The sequence below is a fragment of the Rhineura floridana genome, chromosome 13, assembly GCF_030035675.1.
Source record: "Rhineura floridana isolate rRhiFlo1 chromosome 13, rRhiFlo1.hap2, whole genome shotgun sequence".
Lineage (NCBI taxonomy): Eukaryota > Metazoa > Chordata > Lepidosauria > Squamata > Rhineuridae > Rhineura > Rhineura floridana.
The window spans coordinates 11,499,845-11,518,492 of NC_084492.1; the positions used below are offsets into that span (position 1 = coordinate 11,499,845).

The 18,648-nt window shown below is 41.6% G+C and overlaps 1 protein-coding gene and 1 pseudogene across 6 annotated transcripts in view; both read left to right on the top strand.

The window, feature by feature from the left end:
• SLC12A4 (solute carrier family 12 member 4) overlaps positions 1-18,648 on the top strand; it is a 162,998-nt gene that overhangs the window by 27,894 nt on the left and 116,456 nt on the right. For 4 of the 6 annotated variants that reach the window (XM_061593836.1, XM_061593838.1, XM_061593839.1 and 1 more), the window contains 3 exons: positions 218-287; positions 683-859; positions 4,865-4,952. In XM_061593836.1, the coding sequence (XP_061449820.1) occupies positions 218-287; positions 683-859; positions 4,865-4,952 (335 nt within the window). Of the gene's footprint in view, positions 1-217; positions 288-682; positions 860-4,864; positions 4,953-13,223; positions 13,300-14,424; positions 14,561-15,728; positions 16,721-18,648 lie in introns of those variants that run through there. The other 2 variants (XR_009758808.1, XM_061593844.1) reach the window with 2 other exon arrangements.
• On the top strand, positions 18,109-18,227 carry LOC133369496 (5S ribosomal RNA; annotated as a pseudogene).

Consider the following 18,648-nt stretch of genomic DNA (forward strand, 5'->3'; position numbering starts at 1 on the left):
ACACCAGCCATTTTGTGACTGGTGCCCACAGCTCTTTCTCCAAATTCCAAATATCCCTACTGGCCTGAAAAGGTTGGTGCTCTACATGCTATTACATTTGTCTGTGTGTGTTTATAATACCACTCCATTTTAGAATTTGAGATATTTCCTTGACAGCCTTAAGGTTCTTTTCACACTTCACTCGAATAATTATCTTACGCTTTTGTTTCCTCTGCAGGGCAGAAACCTCATCAAAGGAAATATATAATTTTTATCCCAGCGCTGAGGGCTTGAGCACTTTTGGCAAAGTAAGTGAATTTTGAGTGAAGATTAACCAATGGCTTCCTGACATTCACCTGAGTGTCTTTGAAGTGTGCAGCAGCTGCAAAAAAAAAAAAAGTGAAATTCCGTATTAGGAATCATTAGGAAAGAGACTGAAAATAAAACTGCTAATATTATAATGCATTTGTACATGTGTATGCCCTATGGGGCAACCAGATTTGGAATATTGTGTACAGTATTGAGTGGAGAGAGTGCTCAGGTTCTGCTTGCGGGCTTCTCATAGGCACCTGGTTGGCCACTGTGAGAGCTGGATGCTGGCCTAGATGGGCCACTGGCCTGGCCCAGCAGCCAGGCTCTTCTTATGTTCTTATAATTTCAGAGTAACACAACTGATAACCCCCATCTGTCCATGTTGCGCTAGGAAGTGGTGAAGGAGATGAATCGACTGGGGATGATGGTAGACTTATCTCACACATCTGACGCAACAGCAAGGGCAGCTCTTCATATCTCCAAAGCACCAGTCATTTTCAGCCACTCATCGGCTTCCTCAATCTGTAACCATTCAAGGAACGTTCCAGATGATATTCTGACACATCTGGTGAGTGAGGCTTATTTCTTTGGGTTGTGAAAATCATGCACTAAACCAGGAGTAGCATGATGCCCACCTGATGTTTTTGAACAACACTTCCCATCAGCCCCAGATAGCATGACTAATGGTCAGGGATGATGGCAGCTGCAGTCCAACAATATATGAAGAGCACCATATTGGCTACCCCTGCACTAACCTTTAGTGGGATGGGATATATGTCACCTGTTTATATCTATAGTCATATAAACAAGTGGTTGAGAATCAGTGGAATGAGTAACAGGGACTGGATATTTGCATGTGGTTGATGATTGGCTGAGAGAGTAGAGGCAGGAAAGGTAGAGGTGTGATATATGGACAGAGTGAGGTGTGCTTGAGGAGATCTGTTAAAACAATAGTTAGAGGTCGGGTTTAAGGTCAGTTGGTTCCATGGCAACTGAGGACAGAGATTCAAGGTTACAAGGTCTAGGTTCTGAGTGGAGGCCAGGGAGAGACTATGGGCTCATCTACACAGTGGTTTATTGTGTGTTTGGTTCTACTCACATCTTCTTTTAATCCGCTTGGTTCACATGATGTTACCTGCAACAGAAGCTATCACGCAGTTTCCCCCCTGTAAATCCATACTAACCCAATCCTCCCACAATAGTAAGTAAAGTTTAATGTTGTAGCCACAAGTCATAACATAAACATACAATAACATACTATGAAATACAACATTCAAACAAGAAAATAAAATTATACAATAAGATAATGAAAAACATTAAATATAGGAGAAAAGGATTACAACAAGCTAAAACCAGTGCTACAACTAAGAACTTAAGTATTTCTTTCTAAGTTTAAGTGAGAGCAGGGCAAAAGTAGCGACTTGGTTGCTAACAGTCGGAAACACGTCTGCAAGAAGATAGTTCAGTTTTTCGACATCAGAACCCTTAAGTTCATCCACCATTATTAATTTGGGCCTGATCACATTGTAAATTGGGCAGTGGAGGACATAATGGATAACAACCTCCACTTGACCAACACCACAAGGACAGAGGCGTTGTTCGACAGGGAGCTTACGAAACCTCCCTTCAAGATATGCAGAGGGCATGGTCTGCAGGCGAAGGGATGTTAAAGCCCTTCTCAGTGGCGCATTGGTTATATTAACCAGATATTGAGAAAGACTTCTGTGTTTTTTATAATGATAGTACCAAGTTGAAAATTTGGATGATTGTATCGCCATTGCGTCTTTGTTAGCATCCTTTTCAAAAAGCCAGTCTCTAATATTTTCTCTGTTCCACATACTAAGTTCTCCCAGAGATGGTAAGGAATATGTTTGTAAAATGGGTGACAAAAATTTGGTCCACTGGTTTCCAGCTGTGTAATGGAGAAAACAGAGTTTGGCAAGATGGGATTCTTGGAGGTTTTCTAATTTCCTATAGTGGCCCAACAATGCAAGATGTACTCTAGCAGCGATGGAAGGTAGGCCTACCTCCATCCTTAAATAGGCAGCAGGGGTACCCTGGGGGAGGCCCAAGATCTTCCTTATAAAGTTATTTTGGACTACTTCCAATTGGGCTATGACCTTCTTGTCCCACCCCCAGATCTCAACCCCATACAACATCTGGGCTATCACCTTGCCTTGAAATATTTTAAGTCCAGGGGCTACCAATTGTCCTCCCTTAGCCTAGAAAAATGACAAAATGGCACCTACTGTTCGCTGATGGCGAATTTACAATTTACGATGTGATCAGGCCCAAATTACTAATGGTGGATGAACTTAAGGGTTCTGATGTCGAAAAACTGAACTATCTTCTTGCAGACGTGTTTCCGACTGTTAGCAACCAAGTCGCTACTTTTGCCCTGCTGTCTCTTAAACTTAGAAATACTTAAGTTCTTAGTTGTAGCACTGGTTTTAGCTTTTTGTAATCCTTTTCTCCTATATTTAATGTTTTTCATTATCTTATTGTATAATTTTATTTTGTTGTTTGAATGCTGTTGTATTTCATAGTAAGTTATTGTATGTTTATATTATGACTTGTGGTTACAACATTAAACTTTACTTACTTACTTACCAGAGGGAGTGGAAATGCTAAATTAGAGGGCGTGGTCATAAGGAAACTATGTGATTGATCCTTCCCCTCACAGAGCTACAGTTCCCAGAGTTCCATAGGAAAAGGGACTGACTGTTAAACCACTCTGAAAACTGTAGCTCTGTGGGGAGAATTCAAGACTCCTAACAACTCTCAGCACCCTTCACAAACTACACTTTCCAGGATTCTTGGGGGGAAGCCGTGACTGTTTAAAGTGGAGTAATAGTGGAATAAATGTATGGTGTGAATGTGGCCTAAGTATCTGGAGCTCAGATAAACTAGGTCCTGGTGGCAGCATTACATGGTGTGTGATGGAAGGTATTGTCTCTTGAGGTAAAGGCCTGGTAAGACAGGGTATTGCCATTAAAAGAAGAAGAGCAGGGACGCTACAGTATCCCTCTCCAAAAAATCCACAGATGGGATGTGTGAGATTCTTCAAAAGATTTTTTAAAGAAGGCCCATTGCTTTCTCTGGCTTTTTTCCTGCCTTTGAGGGCACATCAGAAGAACATAAGAAGCTGCCTTATATCCCTGGGAAACATTTCTTTCTATCCCTCTCACAGCAAACTCACAGGATGAGTGCCAACAGAAATAAGAGCCCAAACCGAGAAACAAGAGGCAGATGTTGGCATAGCTGGTAGCGATCCGAGGTTTTCAGAAATATAAACACAAAAATATTTCAATCTTTTTTTTTAAAAAAAAAAATAAAGGTGAGGGGAGACCAATGAGGACTGAAAATGCTCCATCATAGAATGCTGAGTGCTGGTTGAAAACAGAAATTTAAAAGTGAGATGGGTGGAAGGCCTGCTTGAGTTTGTTACAGCTCATTCTGGAGGAGGGCATGTCTGACTGGAACATTCCTGTTAGAACAGGAACAATGACTCTCAGGCCAGGGCCAGTTCTAAAGGGTGGCCAGGTGGGGCCCTAGTTAAGGGCCCCAGGGCCTCCGCTCTCCTTCCACGATCCGCAGCAGGATTGCTACCGCGGCTCGCAGGGCAGGAGCTTCCGCCTGCCCGCCATTCCCTCGCCCCACCTACCTGTCTCCTGCCTTTTAGCATTCCCTTAATGAAGATGGTGGCCAAGGTTTCCCTAAGGTGCTGAAGCCCCTGCTGCCATCTTGGTTGATGGCAGAGATGTGCATGCGTAGCACGCACATGTGCCATCAACCAAGATGGTGGTGGAGGCTTCATCCCCATAAGGAAACTGTGGCCGCCATCTTGGTTAATGGCAATGCTAAAAGACAGGAGACAGGTAGGTGGGGGTGCACGTGGGGGGGCGGAGACGTGCGCGTGCACACACTGGGGCCCAGGGCAAGCTGATGCCCAAGGGCCCCGGCATGCCTGGGGCCAGCTCTTTCTCAGGCCCCACATGCAGCCCTCCAGTCCTCTCTACCTGGCCCTTGACTCAGCCACACACCCTCTCCAGCCCTCCTTTGTACTCTTCTTGAGTGTTTTTTGCCAGTTTGGAATGTGTCCATCCATCAACTCTGATATGTCTCTTGCTAGCCTGGATGGAGTATGCGCCTACTGTACAAAGGTCAAATTTGCATTCAATGCTCCACCTTTGCCCCCACCCACAACAGGCACATGGGTTCTGGAAGTTTACCCAAAAGGGAATGCTTCCCTTGGGTTGATTTTGTTGGAGGGTGGGATGCTCTGCAAAATGTTGTTGCCACTCCCAGTCCCAATTGTAATTCTGTGACAGCTTCCTGGTGTCTCCCCACGTCGAACCTGGGTTCAGTTTGTCTTTATATTCTTTTCTTTGGGGCTTTTCCTCCCCAACCACCCCTTCTCTTTCAGATGATTTATTATTATTATTATTGTTGTTGGTGTTATTGTGTTGTCGTTGTTGTTTGTTGCAGTCATAGCTGGAAACATCCATATGATTTTCATTGGTACCAGACTACTTCTGTCTTCCTTGCTTCATTTCTCCCTCCTCTGTTTTAGAAAAAGAATCGTGGAATTGTGATGGTGACATTCTCAATCGCGTTCTTGGCCTGTGGTAGCCGATCAGTTAACGTTTCTACTGTTGCAGGTTTGGAGATTACACTACTACTTGTAGCAGCTACTGTTATTTGTTTCGTATAGGTTGTACGTTGAAAAACTGTACCGTATTAGGAATGGGAGAATCTGTCAGTATTTGCCTCTCTCAGTTTTTCATTTTTCTAATCTTAAATTCAGTTTTCCACATTTCCACATCATGTTTGTGATTTTTTTTTTAAATTCCCCTGAAAATTCATCAGCATTCTAGGGCAAATTTCTCCCAATATATACATTTGTATGCAATTTTGCCTAATATACATATTATTTGCAAACCAGTTTTCCCTACTATTACATTTTATGTTATTTTCACTAATATATGCATTTTTATCACACTTTACCCTAATACAGTGTTTCCCAAACTTCTTTTCCTCATGGACCACTTAAAAATGGCTGAAAATGGCACTTTCTCAAAATTCCAAATGTGCCCACTGGCCTGGAAAGATTGGTGAACTCTCCTGACTCAACCATTTTCTTGCTTGCTTTGTAATGCTAGGTAAAAGCCATTCTTGTACACAGACATTTTCCTCTTGGCTGTGAAACTAATCAGAGAAGCTGCCATATGTTTTAGCTGTTGCACTTTTTGTTGAAATGTTATTGTTTCATTTTATATTTTATAGACTTTGATGGACTTTTAAAAAACGTTATGGCACCTGTTGCATTATCATCATCATCATCATCATCATCATTATTATTATTATTATTATTATTATTATTATTATTATACTCCACCTTTTCTACAAGGAACTTGAGGTGGCATATATGCTTCTCTCCCTCTCCATTTTATCCTCACAACAACCATGTGAGGTAAGTTAGGCTGAGAGATGGTGACTGGCCCAAGGTCACACAGTGAGCTTCATGGCCGCATGGGAATCTTAACCCTGGTCTCCCATGTCCTAGTCCAGCAGTCTAACCATCCTACGCCACGCAGGCTTTGACAAGTTATTTTGGAAAGTGTATTCCCCTATCTACTTATATACTGCCATTGAAGACAGTTCGGAAACTTAAACTGGTTCAACGAGCAGCAGTGAGAATGCTGACCGGGGCCGGCCTTCGAGCACATACTACCCCCCTGTTACAGCAACTCCACTGGCTGCCGCTGTGTTTCCGGACTCAATTCAAAGTGCTGGTGTTAACCTTTAAAGCCCTACACGGCTTGGGCCCTGCCTATTTGTCCGACCGGTTGTCTTGTTATGAACCCTCCCGTGCATTGAGGTCCTCTGAGGATATGCTTCTTGTGATTCCTTCAGCCTCACAAGCTTATTTATCAAGAACTAGAGATAGGGCGTTCTCTGTCATCGCTCCCAGACTCTGGAATGCTTTACCAGTAGAGGTACGGTTGGCCCCTTCGCTTTTGGCATTCTGCCGCCAGGTTAAGACACTCCTTTTCCGGACGGCATTTAAACTAAACGCAGAATAGGAATTTTAACAAATTACGATAGTAGCATAAATTTTTTGTATGTTTTTTAACTTGTTGATTGTATGTATTGGGTGTATTGTATAGTTTTTATTCTATTGCTGCTGTCCGCCGCTCTGAGTTTCTCGTTAAAATAGAGCGGGCTAGATATATTTTAAAATAAAATAAATAAAATACTGGTATCTCAGACCCTGAAGCCTGCAAGGTGATTCAAAACAAATAGTAAAATACAAAAACCATGGTATAGTGGATTAGAACTGTTGCACATGCGGAGGTTCCTCCAAATGAATAAGAAACCTCCTCAGTCAGGGTTCCTGATTGCACAGAGTTCCTTCTGCTATATGCTTATACACACCTAGGCTTTCCCTAGGACAGAATTCAGGGGAGTAGAGACAGCAAGCATGCTAAAGTTGGGGGCAGCAGGATTAGCAAGTGTGGCCCCACCCCTTCTGTGTGTCAGTAAGTTAATTTAATTCATGAATCACTTCCTGCAACAATAAGTCCCAAAGTGATTTACAAGAATAAAACAGACTGATACAGTAATAAAAATGCATAAACATATTTAAAACATAAAGAAAGTAAAAACATCCAATCATGGTGCTGTCCAAATGCCTGGGAAAACAAAAAAAGCTTTTGCTTGGTGCCAAAAGAATGACAAAGTTGGTGCAAGGCAGGCCTCTCTGGGGAAAGCATTTCTTCAACAGAGTACTACTATTGAAAAGGCCCATTCTCTTGGTGTCACAGTCTAGACTTCCCTTGAAGGTGGCACACAGAGAAGGGCCTCCGGTGGTGATCTCATGGTCTGAGTAGGTTCATATGGGGAAAGGCAGTTCAATCAATGCAGTTTCAAACCTGTTGAAAGGGCTCATTTGACACATCAAAGTAATTTAAAGGGGTTGAATGTACCTTCTGCAAAAAAATACTCTGTAGAAAGATCCCTGAAAGCATACTCAGCACACTTACCAAGATCGAGCAATTCCTTATGGTTACAGTCAAATATGAGAAGTTTCCCATGCATTTTAACATAGGGAACAGGTCCATATGTCCAAAAATAGACAAAGAACAGGCCTGGTTTATACATGTTGGAGAATGAAGTGGTAGAATCCTAAGGTGGTGCGATGAGTTTGCATCATTACTGACTGCAGGAGGGTGACGGCGACTGTGATTGCTCTCCCATTTTATTTTTAAAAAAGGATTCTCAAATGTAAGAAAAACTTGCACATCAGCTTCCTGTGTGTGACTTTTCTACATGCAAAGAAGTTTTTCTTCATAAAGGAGTATTCAAAAATGTGATTCCTTCACTTGCATTCTGAAGTTATTCAATTTTATTCTACCATGTTGGGGATGGGGTTCGCTGCATGGTTCCAATCTGCTTGCATTCTGATAGTCCATCATTTGATCCCAATCCACCCATTTTTTGTTCCTGCTTGCTCTGGCACTTGCCGATTTGATCTGCTGTGTGCATTTTTGGGCAATTCAATCCACGGTGGGTTTTTTTGGGGGGGTGGTAAAGATTTTTGTAATTATTAACGTAGATACTTATGTAAATGATCACAGTGTTCCACGTGGGTTTTGGGTGGCAGGGAAAACATTGTGTAATTTGGCATGACTGGCTGGAATCCTGAACAGCACTTGGTGCTGTAACAATTTGTATCCCCTTCTAACATTCACATGATTACTAGTGCTTTTGGGGTAAAAAATGAGGTTCTGGTACTCATACATTGATAAACATGCTGTGAGTGCTAGCAGAAAATGGCTGCCATGGGCGGCCAAAAAAAAAAGGGGGGCACCGGTACTCTGTACCAGTTAGTACCATCACAAAAAAGCACTGTAAATAAATAACTAAAAATCAATAAAGCTGCCTGCAACAGTTATATTTCCAGCTAGTAGTTTGCATTTCTGTGGCAGCTTTCTTCAGCCTCTTCTGACTTCCCTGTTTCCCAGAGTGAAAAGTTATTCTAATGAATTATGGTAATAAGTGCCCAAGAGGAAATAACCTAAAATATGGGCAAATGTTCTTGTTCATTTAATTAATCATGGCATTTCTGCAGCTAACAGCAAAATGTTTCAGCATGTGATTGTGAGGTAAACAGAAAAACGGCAAAACATGTAGATCTGAATTATAACGTTTTTTGGAGGGGCAGAGGTTGTTAGCTGTCTATATGATGTCCCTTGACAACAAAGACCCCTACACAGTTGCACACCTGTCATACTCAATTTTGTTGTCATTCACTGTGACTCGACCAAATAGTTTATTTAACTTGGGGGTTGGTGGTGGGGAGACAGAGAAAGGGAATCTAATTCTGTCAGTGAGAACGTGACTATATATTCCTTCCTCTCAAAGGGTGGCAAGCAGGAGAAAAAACACAAAAAACATCTTTAAAACATCTTTTAAAAAACAATTCCAACACAAATGCAGACTGGGATAAGGTGTCTACTTAAAACAGCTTGCTGAAAGAGGAAGGTCTTTAGGTGGCACCAAAAAGACAACAGAGATACACAAAAATGAGATACACATTTTTGCAAGCAATTCCCCCAATACCTTGCATTTATGTATGCTATTTTCACTGACATGCATTTTTATGCATATTTTCCCCTAAAATGCATAGTTCTGTAAACATTTTTTTTCACAGAAGATGGATCACAAAATTCAGAGAAGAGAAAATTTTGGGACTTCCGGGAAGGGTGACTTAGCCTGTGCCTGCTTTTGAGACGGGCTCCTGCCTCAAAAGAAGCTTATTCAGATATATCAGTCAGTTTTTTCTTTTTTTTTTGACTGATTAAACTTCTCCCGGGTAGGGAGAAACGAAGAGATTAACCTCAAAGCCTATTTTTGTTGGGACGACCAGATCTCATTAATTTATGGGACGAGGTCCAGCCAACGAAGGTGGGACGGATTTTTAACAGCAAGCTCTATCTGATAAAGCGAACGTTCACCTTATCTTCTAAGAGAGAACGCACTAACAGGCAAGCACCCTTCTTTCTATATTTTTCTTTTACTTGACTTAAATTGTTGCTGTTTAAAAGAGATTTGCCAGATTGATCAGTTTTTGACATCTCACTGGGGAGCCATAACTTCTCTCTGCTACGCACTAATTAATAGCTTATCTCTGTTTTTGTTGCAAAAAGCTGTCCTGGATTTGCATTCTAAAGATATACACAGAAGAGGGATTTCTATTCCAGATTTTTATTTTGAAAAATATTATACTGTTTTGAGACTACTCTCTTTTTGGTCTATTTTATTTTGACGAATCTGTTTCTTGACGATTGCCATTAATTGTTTCGATCCTGGGAACTGCATTTTGTTTACTTAACTATTGGAGAGATAAGGCTGTCTGCTCTGTTTATACTGTGATGTCACCAAGTTTGGAGTATTAACCCAATTGTTGCTGAAATAAGAAGTGGTTTTCCTATATTTTTCTTTTAAAATGGCAATTAAGAAAGTGGCTGAAAATCTGGAAATAACTATGTTTCAGAAAATAATGGATGAGATTGAGATAATGAAAATTGAATTGAGTAAAATGAAGCAGGAGATTAAAGATATAAGGGTCCCTGTGAGAGAGGTGACCCTGGAAGGGGTCCCTGTGAGAGAGGAGACCCCGGAGATTGGAACAGGGGTCTCTGTGAGAGAGGCGACCCTGGAGACTGGAATAGGGGTCCCTGTGAGAGAGGAGATCCCGGAGATTGGAACCAACGTGGAACAGGAACAAGATTTGGAGTCTATGGACTTTAGAAATAAAATCTATTGTTTGGAACTCAATGTTATCTCTGAAGAAATGAATGAAGATTCTAGAGATAAAGTTATCAATGGCATGGATAATCTTCTGGACTGGAATGATGTGATGGAGCCCAATATAGAGAAAATCTATGGAATTATCTGCAGCCATGTGACAATGGAAAAACTTTTAAGAGATGACCCAGTGTATTTTGAAAAAAAGAACAGAGATATGATTTTACAGCAGTATTTCAGCAACCTATTCAGAATGGATGGCAAGAAAATATTTGGGATAGAGGTAATCCCCATCAGACTCTTACTATATGACTATGGCTTTGACAGCAAGATTATTATGGAATACTGATAATGGAAGATTGGATATTGAAATTACTGGACTTAACAAGACTACTGAAGATGGAAGATGGAAAATGGAACTAATAGAGATAATAGAACAATGGCTACTGAAATTATTGAACCTAACAGATTCTGATGTGATGGATTAATTGAAATGTTTATTTTGACTATGGTTATGACAATAAGATTATCATAATTAGTAATGAGATGGATTAATCGATATGCTTATCTGGAAAAAAAAATTGATAGATATATTTCTTAAAGAATTGAAACCTCTCTTTGACTTTTTGTGGAAAGAATAAAGTAATGTTTATGAGATTTGATGATTAAGTAAGATAACTACTGGAGGAAAGTGATTTTATAATATGACTTAAGAGACAGGATTGTTATATATTATAGACTTATAACTGATTTGATCTTTGACAAATGGGAAGTCAATATTTTACTCTTTATTTTTTATTTTTGTTTTTTTTTTTCTTTTTTTCTTTTTGTTTAACTATTTTTGATTTTGTTTTTTGTCTTTGAATGTTTTATGATTTTGTCTTGTATGTTTTATGAAAATCTGAATAAAAATTATTGAAAAAAAAAAAAAGAAGAGAAAATTTTGAATGATGGCTGCATTTCTGTTTCCATACCATTTCCAGAAGTGCAGCTTTGGTAGGTTCACGTTAAAATGCAAGCCAAACCAAATTAACCCTCCTCATCCTTATTCTAATACCAACCTGCCCATGTATTGAGGTCATCTTCGCAAGGTCTCTGCCGAGTGTCCCCATCACATGTGGTAAGGTGGGTAATGCCCAGAAAGAGATCTTTCTCAATGGTGGGTCCCTGTTTGGTGGAATTCCCTCGCTAGAGATGCCCTCCAGGTGCCATCTTTTAAGTGCCAGGCAAAGACATTGTTATTTTCCCAGACTTTTTACTATACTTTAATGTATCAACATTTTTAAAATGTTGTTTGCAAGCTAACCTGGAAGTAGGAATGCTTGAGGAATTCTAGGTATTCTGATGCAAGCTTACCAGAAGATCCACACATCCAAGGCTAATGTGCAGATTACAACATCACTTTCCTTCAGATTTCATTTTTCTCTAAATTTTGCAAGGGAGTCAGCTCAAAAAAAACCCCATACCTAAATTGTGTACTTTAGGATAAAATACATTTAGAAATGTGTACAAATTGAGATAAAATGCATGTTTAAATAGATGCTTTGTATTTAAATGCTGATTTTTATATAGATTTTTTTTTAAAAAAAATGCAGATTAATGTGGAACAGGATGGAACAGACTTATAAATACATACATCCAAAACTGACACAGATCAGAAATAGACTGATCCCTCCCTCCCTACCCAGAAGCTGAAAGGCAGCATAGGAGTCATTTGTTTATTTATCCACACCCCCATCACACCACACCCCCATGCTGCCTCCACCAGGTTGCTTCACCCTGCTGTATGGCAGAGCCAGTCCTGGTGTGCTCTTATTCCATCCTAGGGATAGGGAATCTTCTTCAGCCCAAGGGCCTCATTCCCTTCTGGGCAATCTTCTGAGGGCCACATGCCAGTGGTGGCATGGGGCCAGGGGCACAATGGGGCAGAGCAACAATTGTGAATCTTACCTGTGTACACCCTATCTCATCCACTTGTATATTCTCCATCCAGGCAAACAAAAGGCATTACTGGAGTCCAAGGATTCATTTCCAGCCAGGAAAAAACACCCAGGGTTGTGAAGCAGGGCCAGTGAGGAGTGCATCCTGGGAAGAGTTCTGAGGGCCAAACAGGGAGGCCTGGAGGGCTGCATTTGGCCCCTGGGCCTGAGGTTCTCCACGACTGCTTTATCCTTACGTGCAATCTTCCCAAGCTAATCTTGGCTTTTAAAAATACAAAGGGTCAGAAAACCATGGAGATCCATGTCATCAGTGGTGTCTGGTGGCTTCAGCACCTTGGACAGGTCCTTGAAAGTTCAGATTAAAACCTGGGGCAGATTCCACTGCCCCACTGACATGGAGCCACCAACTGCCATTGCATATCATGTGTAGTTTGAATCTCAGGGTGAGTCTTTCAGAAAAAGGGGAAGGTAGATGTGTGGTGATAAATCATTATTTTAGTGTGGCAGCACCTAGACTTCGGAACTCCCTGCCTATTGACATCAGGCAGGCATCTTCTCTGCATTTTTTTGGCACCTGCTTAAAATATTTCTGTTTAGGCAAGCCTATCCAGACATCTAGATGCGGATGCATTTTCATCTCTTTTTGTTTACTGATGGTTTTATCTTTTAAATGTTTTTAATTGCTAGTTTTTAAACTGTTTTTATTGATACATACTATTGGAAGCTTGTAATTGCTGTTTTTTCCCTTTTAATAATGTTATTCATTACTTAATTTTGAGAATTGTATTATTTTATTGATGTATTATGTTCTGTTGATGTATTGCTATATTCGTGGTTTTTGTAAGCTGCCTTGAGGGCCTTTTGGCCATAAGGCAGGGTATAAATTTAATAAATAAAAAATAAATAAATAAATAAATTTAATATATTTTTAAACAGCTTAGAGGTTTTGTTACAATCCAGCTGTATAAGTTTTGTTAAATAAATAAAAACAAAACCAACATCCCAATTGAATATGGTTTGCCAATAGTGCAGTGGGTCAACTCACCACTGAATTTGCCCATGAAAGGACATGGTATAACTATGCCAGGTGCCACTCATGGCCTTGTACATTCCTCCTGACGTGTGCTTATGCTTTGGATTCTTTTTGTGTTGTCATTTTCCTTTTTAAAAAAATCCTAGATCACTTTGACCACATAAGGAAAATGGCAGGCTCAAATTCAATAGGAATTGGCGGTGACTACGATGGATTAAATCAGTTAGTAAACTCTCTCTTTTTTCAAATTATTGCCATGTGCTTACCATGCAAAGCAGAGTTCTACCTGATGCACCACTGGAAGAGACTGTTAAAAATGGTGCCCAGAGTTTCTCTCCCACAAAGTGTAGAATCACTTACCCCATATCCTGACTCTTGATATCATGTGCTGCATTTCTTTCCCTCGCTGCTGGTTGCCAATGAGGAGGAGGACTAGGGTGCCCCAACGTAGCACTCATGAGGTCTTCCCCTGAACACCCATCTTCCCACTCACTGCTCCCCCCAGTTATGAGGTGGTGAAGAGTGGTGGCATTGTCCCATCACCAGAGTTGAAGTAAGATGCAAGGGCCGCAGCTCAGAGGTACAGCATCCGCTTTGCATGCAGAAGGTCCCAGGCTCAGTCCCCACCGTCTCCAGGTAGAGCTGAGAATATTCCCTACATGAAAACCTGCAGAGCTGCTGCCAGTCAGTGTAGACAGCACTGAGCTAGATGGGCCAATAGTTTAACTCGGTGTAAGACAGCTTCCTATGTTCTTTGGGTAAGGGCCACAGCTCAACCACAGAGCATCTGCTTTGCGTGCAGAACGTCCCAAGTTCAATCCCTGGCATCTCCAGGTAGGGCTGGAAGAGTCCCTCTGACTTAAACTCTGGAGAGCCATTGCCGGTCAGCATAGATAACACTGAGCTAAATAGACTTGTATTCTAACTGCTAATCCGATCAGCCTCTGTACATGTTATGGGGAACAGGGGGGAACCACAGCATTGCACGTTGTCTTCAGGTGTGTTCCTTGCCAAGTGTAACATGTGCTTCCAAGTGTGATGACTTTGTGAAACTAGCTTGTTGCATCCTGCCCAGGAGGGGCCTTCTGAGCGTGACTTGGATTCAATCCCCTGAAATACATCACACAGTGCAAGGTGAAGGAAATGATTAGATTGTCAGCAAGACTTCCCCGGTCGGACTCTTGAGTTTGATTTAGTACAAGAAAGTTGTAAATCCCCTGATGAGTGGTTTCACAGTTAACTGAACTCTGCAACTTGTTAAATCCCCTCTCTGGATAGATAGATATTTTTTCTAACCAGGATGCGTTTCCTTTGTTCCTCATTGTCCTGAGCTTTCTTTGTTAACAGATTCCCTGAGGGACTGGAAGATGTGTCTAAATATCCAGTCTTGATCGAGGAACTACTGAGGAGAGGCTGGACTGGAGAGGAGCTGAAGGGTGTTTTGAGAGAGAACTTTCTACGTGTTTTCCGGGAAGTGGAAAATGTACAGTTAATACCTGTTTTCCTTTTAATTGGTGTTACATTTCCCTGGGGGGCAGGGGGGGAAAGATTATCTAGGGCAGAGATGGAGGAATCTGTGTGCCCCCCCAGATGTTCTTGGATGCCACCTCCTCCCACCAATCCCAGCCAGTGTACCCTCTGACCCATGACAATGAGAGTTGCCATCCAGCAACACCTGGAGGGCCCAGATTCCCCATCCCTGCTTGCGTGAGGTTTGAAAGCTGACAGCATACCCATGAACCCTTAATGTGGGAATAAGAACTTTAGGTGGTATTCAGTGCTAATCTCTCTCAGAGTAGCTGAAGTTAATAGACATCACTAATTTAGGTTTGTCTCTTTTAATGGGTCTACTCTGGGTAGAACTTCGTTGAATGCAACCCATAAAATTGGCATTGATTGATCAGATTGAATATTAATTTAGGCTAGTATTCTGCCTCCAGTAGTAGCCAATCAGATGTTCCCTGGGAAACAAACAGGACATGTTCAAGATTTTGCCCCTAATCAGTTATGAGAGTTATAGAGCCAGTGTGGTGTAGTGGTTAAGGTGTTGGACTATGACCTGGGAGACCAGGGTTCGAATCCCCACACAGCCATGAAGCTCACTGGGTGACCTTGGGCCAGTCACTGCCTCTCAGCCTCAGAGGGAGGCAATGGTAAACCCCCTCTGAATACCGCTTACCATGAAAACCCTATTCATAGGGTCACCATTAGTTGGGATCGACTTGAAGGCAGTCCATTTCATTTTTTAATATTGCCTCTGAGGTTCCATTTCAGAGTATCCAAGCTAATAGCCATTGACCATTATATGCAATCATCATTAATGTCTATCTATGAAGATAATTACAGCAATGTCAAAACTAATATGCAAGGGAACAATACGCTGCACTCCCCAGGCTATTTATTCCTTCCCAAGTACTATGCTCCTGTTCAGGGTTCTAGCCAGCCGCACCCTTTTCAAGAATGCTCCATTCCATCCCCCCTCTTCCCCTCCATCCCCAATTTTCTCCTTCTTCCCCTCTGCCAGTCAACCTCCACTGCCTAAATGGATAATGTTGGGCTCGGTGAGTCAACAGAATAAGGCAGGTTCAAACGTTTATAGCTGTTGCAAGGGTCTTCCTTTCTGATATATCGCTGCATTTGAATTCTTCTAGGTGCGCAAGGAGAGTTTATCAGAGAGCGCAAGTGAAGTGGAAATTCCTCCTGAAAAGGTCAATCATTCCTGCCGCTTAGAACTAAAGCCCCCCTCTCAGCAGTTGGCCTATTCCTACGGACTGCATTTGGGAGGACAACAGTCACACAGTCTCCTACTCACTGTGGTGACATATGTAATGCTCCACTGAGAGCATAATCCCAGGCAACAACAATGCCTGCCTGTTCCAAAGTGAAGTTGCATCGTGAAGTGCAACACAAGCAGATGCTGCCAGTTGTGGACCCCATCACACCTTCTTCATCCCCAGGAATCACAACCAAAGCCTTTAATAGTTGTGCAGAAGAGGGGATTTTGGCAGATGCCACCCGCATGCAGTGAGCAATCAGACGGGCAGGAGACCGTCAGCCTTCCAGGTGCTGCTAGACTCCAAGTCCCATCCTCCCTGACCATTGGCCATGCAGTGTGGGGCTGATGGGAGTTGAGGTGCCAACATAATATCGAGGGCCACAGATAGGGGTGGGGGAGAAATTTGATTCAGTTTGCATTTATAGGCAAACCCACTTCATTTTTACTTTCCAAACAATACACGAGCCAAAACACAGCCATCCGTTGAAATTCTCACATCTCCAAATTTTGAAATGCAGTTCTCCAGCCCAGTAATATGTACAAAAATGCATATTCTATGGCAAAGTGCACGTGAAAATACACACACATTAGTGAAAATAACATTAAAAATGCATTTTGTAAGAGAGAATTGCTTTTTTAAAAAAATGTGTATACGAGGCAAAATTGCATACAAAAATAACAAATGCAGCATATTACGAGAAACTTGCACTAGGGTGATGCTAAATTTTCATGAGGACTTGTTTGTTTTTTTCCAAAATTCATAAACTGATGTAGAAATGTGGAGAACTGAAGAGTGGAAAGATGAGGAAACGGAGAAAGTGAAATGGACAGATTGGCCCATCCCAAGCCAAGGGACCCCCACACCTGCATTAAAATCTTCAGGACAGGCGCACTTATGTGTGCCACTGATCTCAGAACTGAGTGTGGCAAAGACACAGGAGGTGGCCTTTTTGATAGCCAAACCCAAACACAGGAATGTCTTCCCTTGGGACGCTTGTCCCATCCCTACAGTGATTGCTTTTTTACTGCTCTTTCAAGATTTCTGCAAGGTCAAGGAGCTGTTGCTTGCACTCTCGCTCTCACTCTCGCTCTTTCCCTGCATTTCAATGCTGCTCCTTCTGGTTTTATTGATGATTTGTCTTAGCTCTTTCCACTGCTATTTATAAGTATTTGTATTGCTGCTTTGTAGTGCTTTGCTGCTTTTCTGCTTTTACATTTTCATCGGAGATTTTTAGCTGTTTGCTGCTAGCCATCTCAGGCACTCCGAGTAGAAAAGCAGCATTTTGGGGGGGAGGGGGAGATGTTTTCAATAAATAGTTAAATAAACCCCAAAACCGAATCAAAATTCAGCAGTTTCAGATCCAGTGATTTAAGAGGAAAGAGTACCAAAACAGATGGCGGGGAGGGGGAGACACATTAGATTCATGAATCCTATAAAATGCTAGTATTTGTTTGAAAATATCACCTGATATAATTGTTGTGAAGAGTTTTATTGTATAAAATATACATTTTAAATGATTTAGTTGTTTTTGATATTACATTTTAAGCTGTTGTAACCTGCCCTGGGACCTGCTGGTGAAGGGTGGGTAATAATGATGATGATGATGATGATAAAACAACTCCTAGGTTCCTTTTCTGAAAACCATATACTTGACACAAGTGCCCTCTACTGGTTGTTACTAAATGAAAACTTCTTTTTTTGTAAACTATTGGGCAGCAGGTCCATGCCATACATTGAAAGCACATGGTGTGCCCCAAAGAATCATGGGGAGTGTAGTTTGTAAAGGGCACTGGGAATTTGTAGTTCTGTGAGGGGAAAACCACAGTTCCCAAGATTCTTTGGGGGAAGTCAGGTGCTTCAAATGTACATTGGATGTGCTTTAAATGTGTGGTGTAGCATGTGTAACAATTAAAACCTAGTACAAAGAATCCCTCAATAATAAGCCTAACCCACCGTTCTTCAACCTTGGGTCCCCAGATGTTGTTGGACTACAACTCCCATCATCCCTGGCCATTGGCTCAGCTGGCTGGGGTTGATGGGAGCTGTAGTCCGACAGCATCTGGGGACCCAAGGTTGAAGAACAGCCAGCCCTCAAGGAGGGTGGGGGGAATGAATGGTTTGGTGAGCTGTTCAGGCCCATGGCTGGTACCTCTATTGTCTTTCAGATCCAGCTCTAAAAAATTCATAATTAGTCGTAGCGAAATGGGTAACGTCTTTGTTTTTTCCTTTTTAAGAATCATAATACTAATACTGTGCCTATGGCCATACTACCCTGAACATGCCCAATCTCGTCTGATCTCGAAAGCTAAGCAGGGTCACGGCTGGTTAGTACTTGGATGGGAGACCGCCTGGGAATACCAAGTGCTGTAGGCTTAGAGGAAGGCAATGGTAAACCACCTCTGAATACCTCTTACCAGGAAAACCCCATGAATATATCCAAAAAAGATTCATAGGGTCGCCATAAGTCAGAATTGACTTGAAGGCATGTAACAACAACAATACTAATACTAATACTAACATATAAAAATGCATTACATGACAAGAAATGGCTTGCAAAAATGTATACATGAGTCAGAGCTCCCTACAACAATGTGTTTATTAGGAGAAATTTGCACGAAAATGGTGGAGAATTTTCATGAGAATTTTTTTTAAAAAAAACCTCGCCAATTGCTGCAGAAATGTGGAGAACTGAATTTGAGTCTGGAAAGATGAGAAACTGAGAGAACTGAAGCTGACAGATACTTCCATCCCTACCCATTAAGGCAATGGGAGAATATTAACTTTGCTTCAAAGT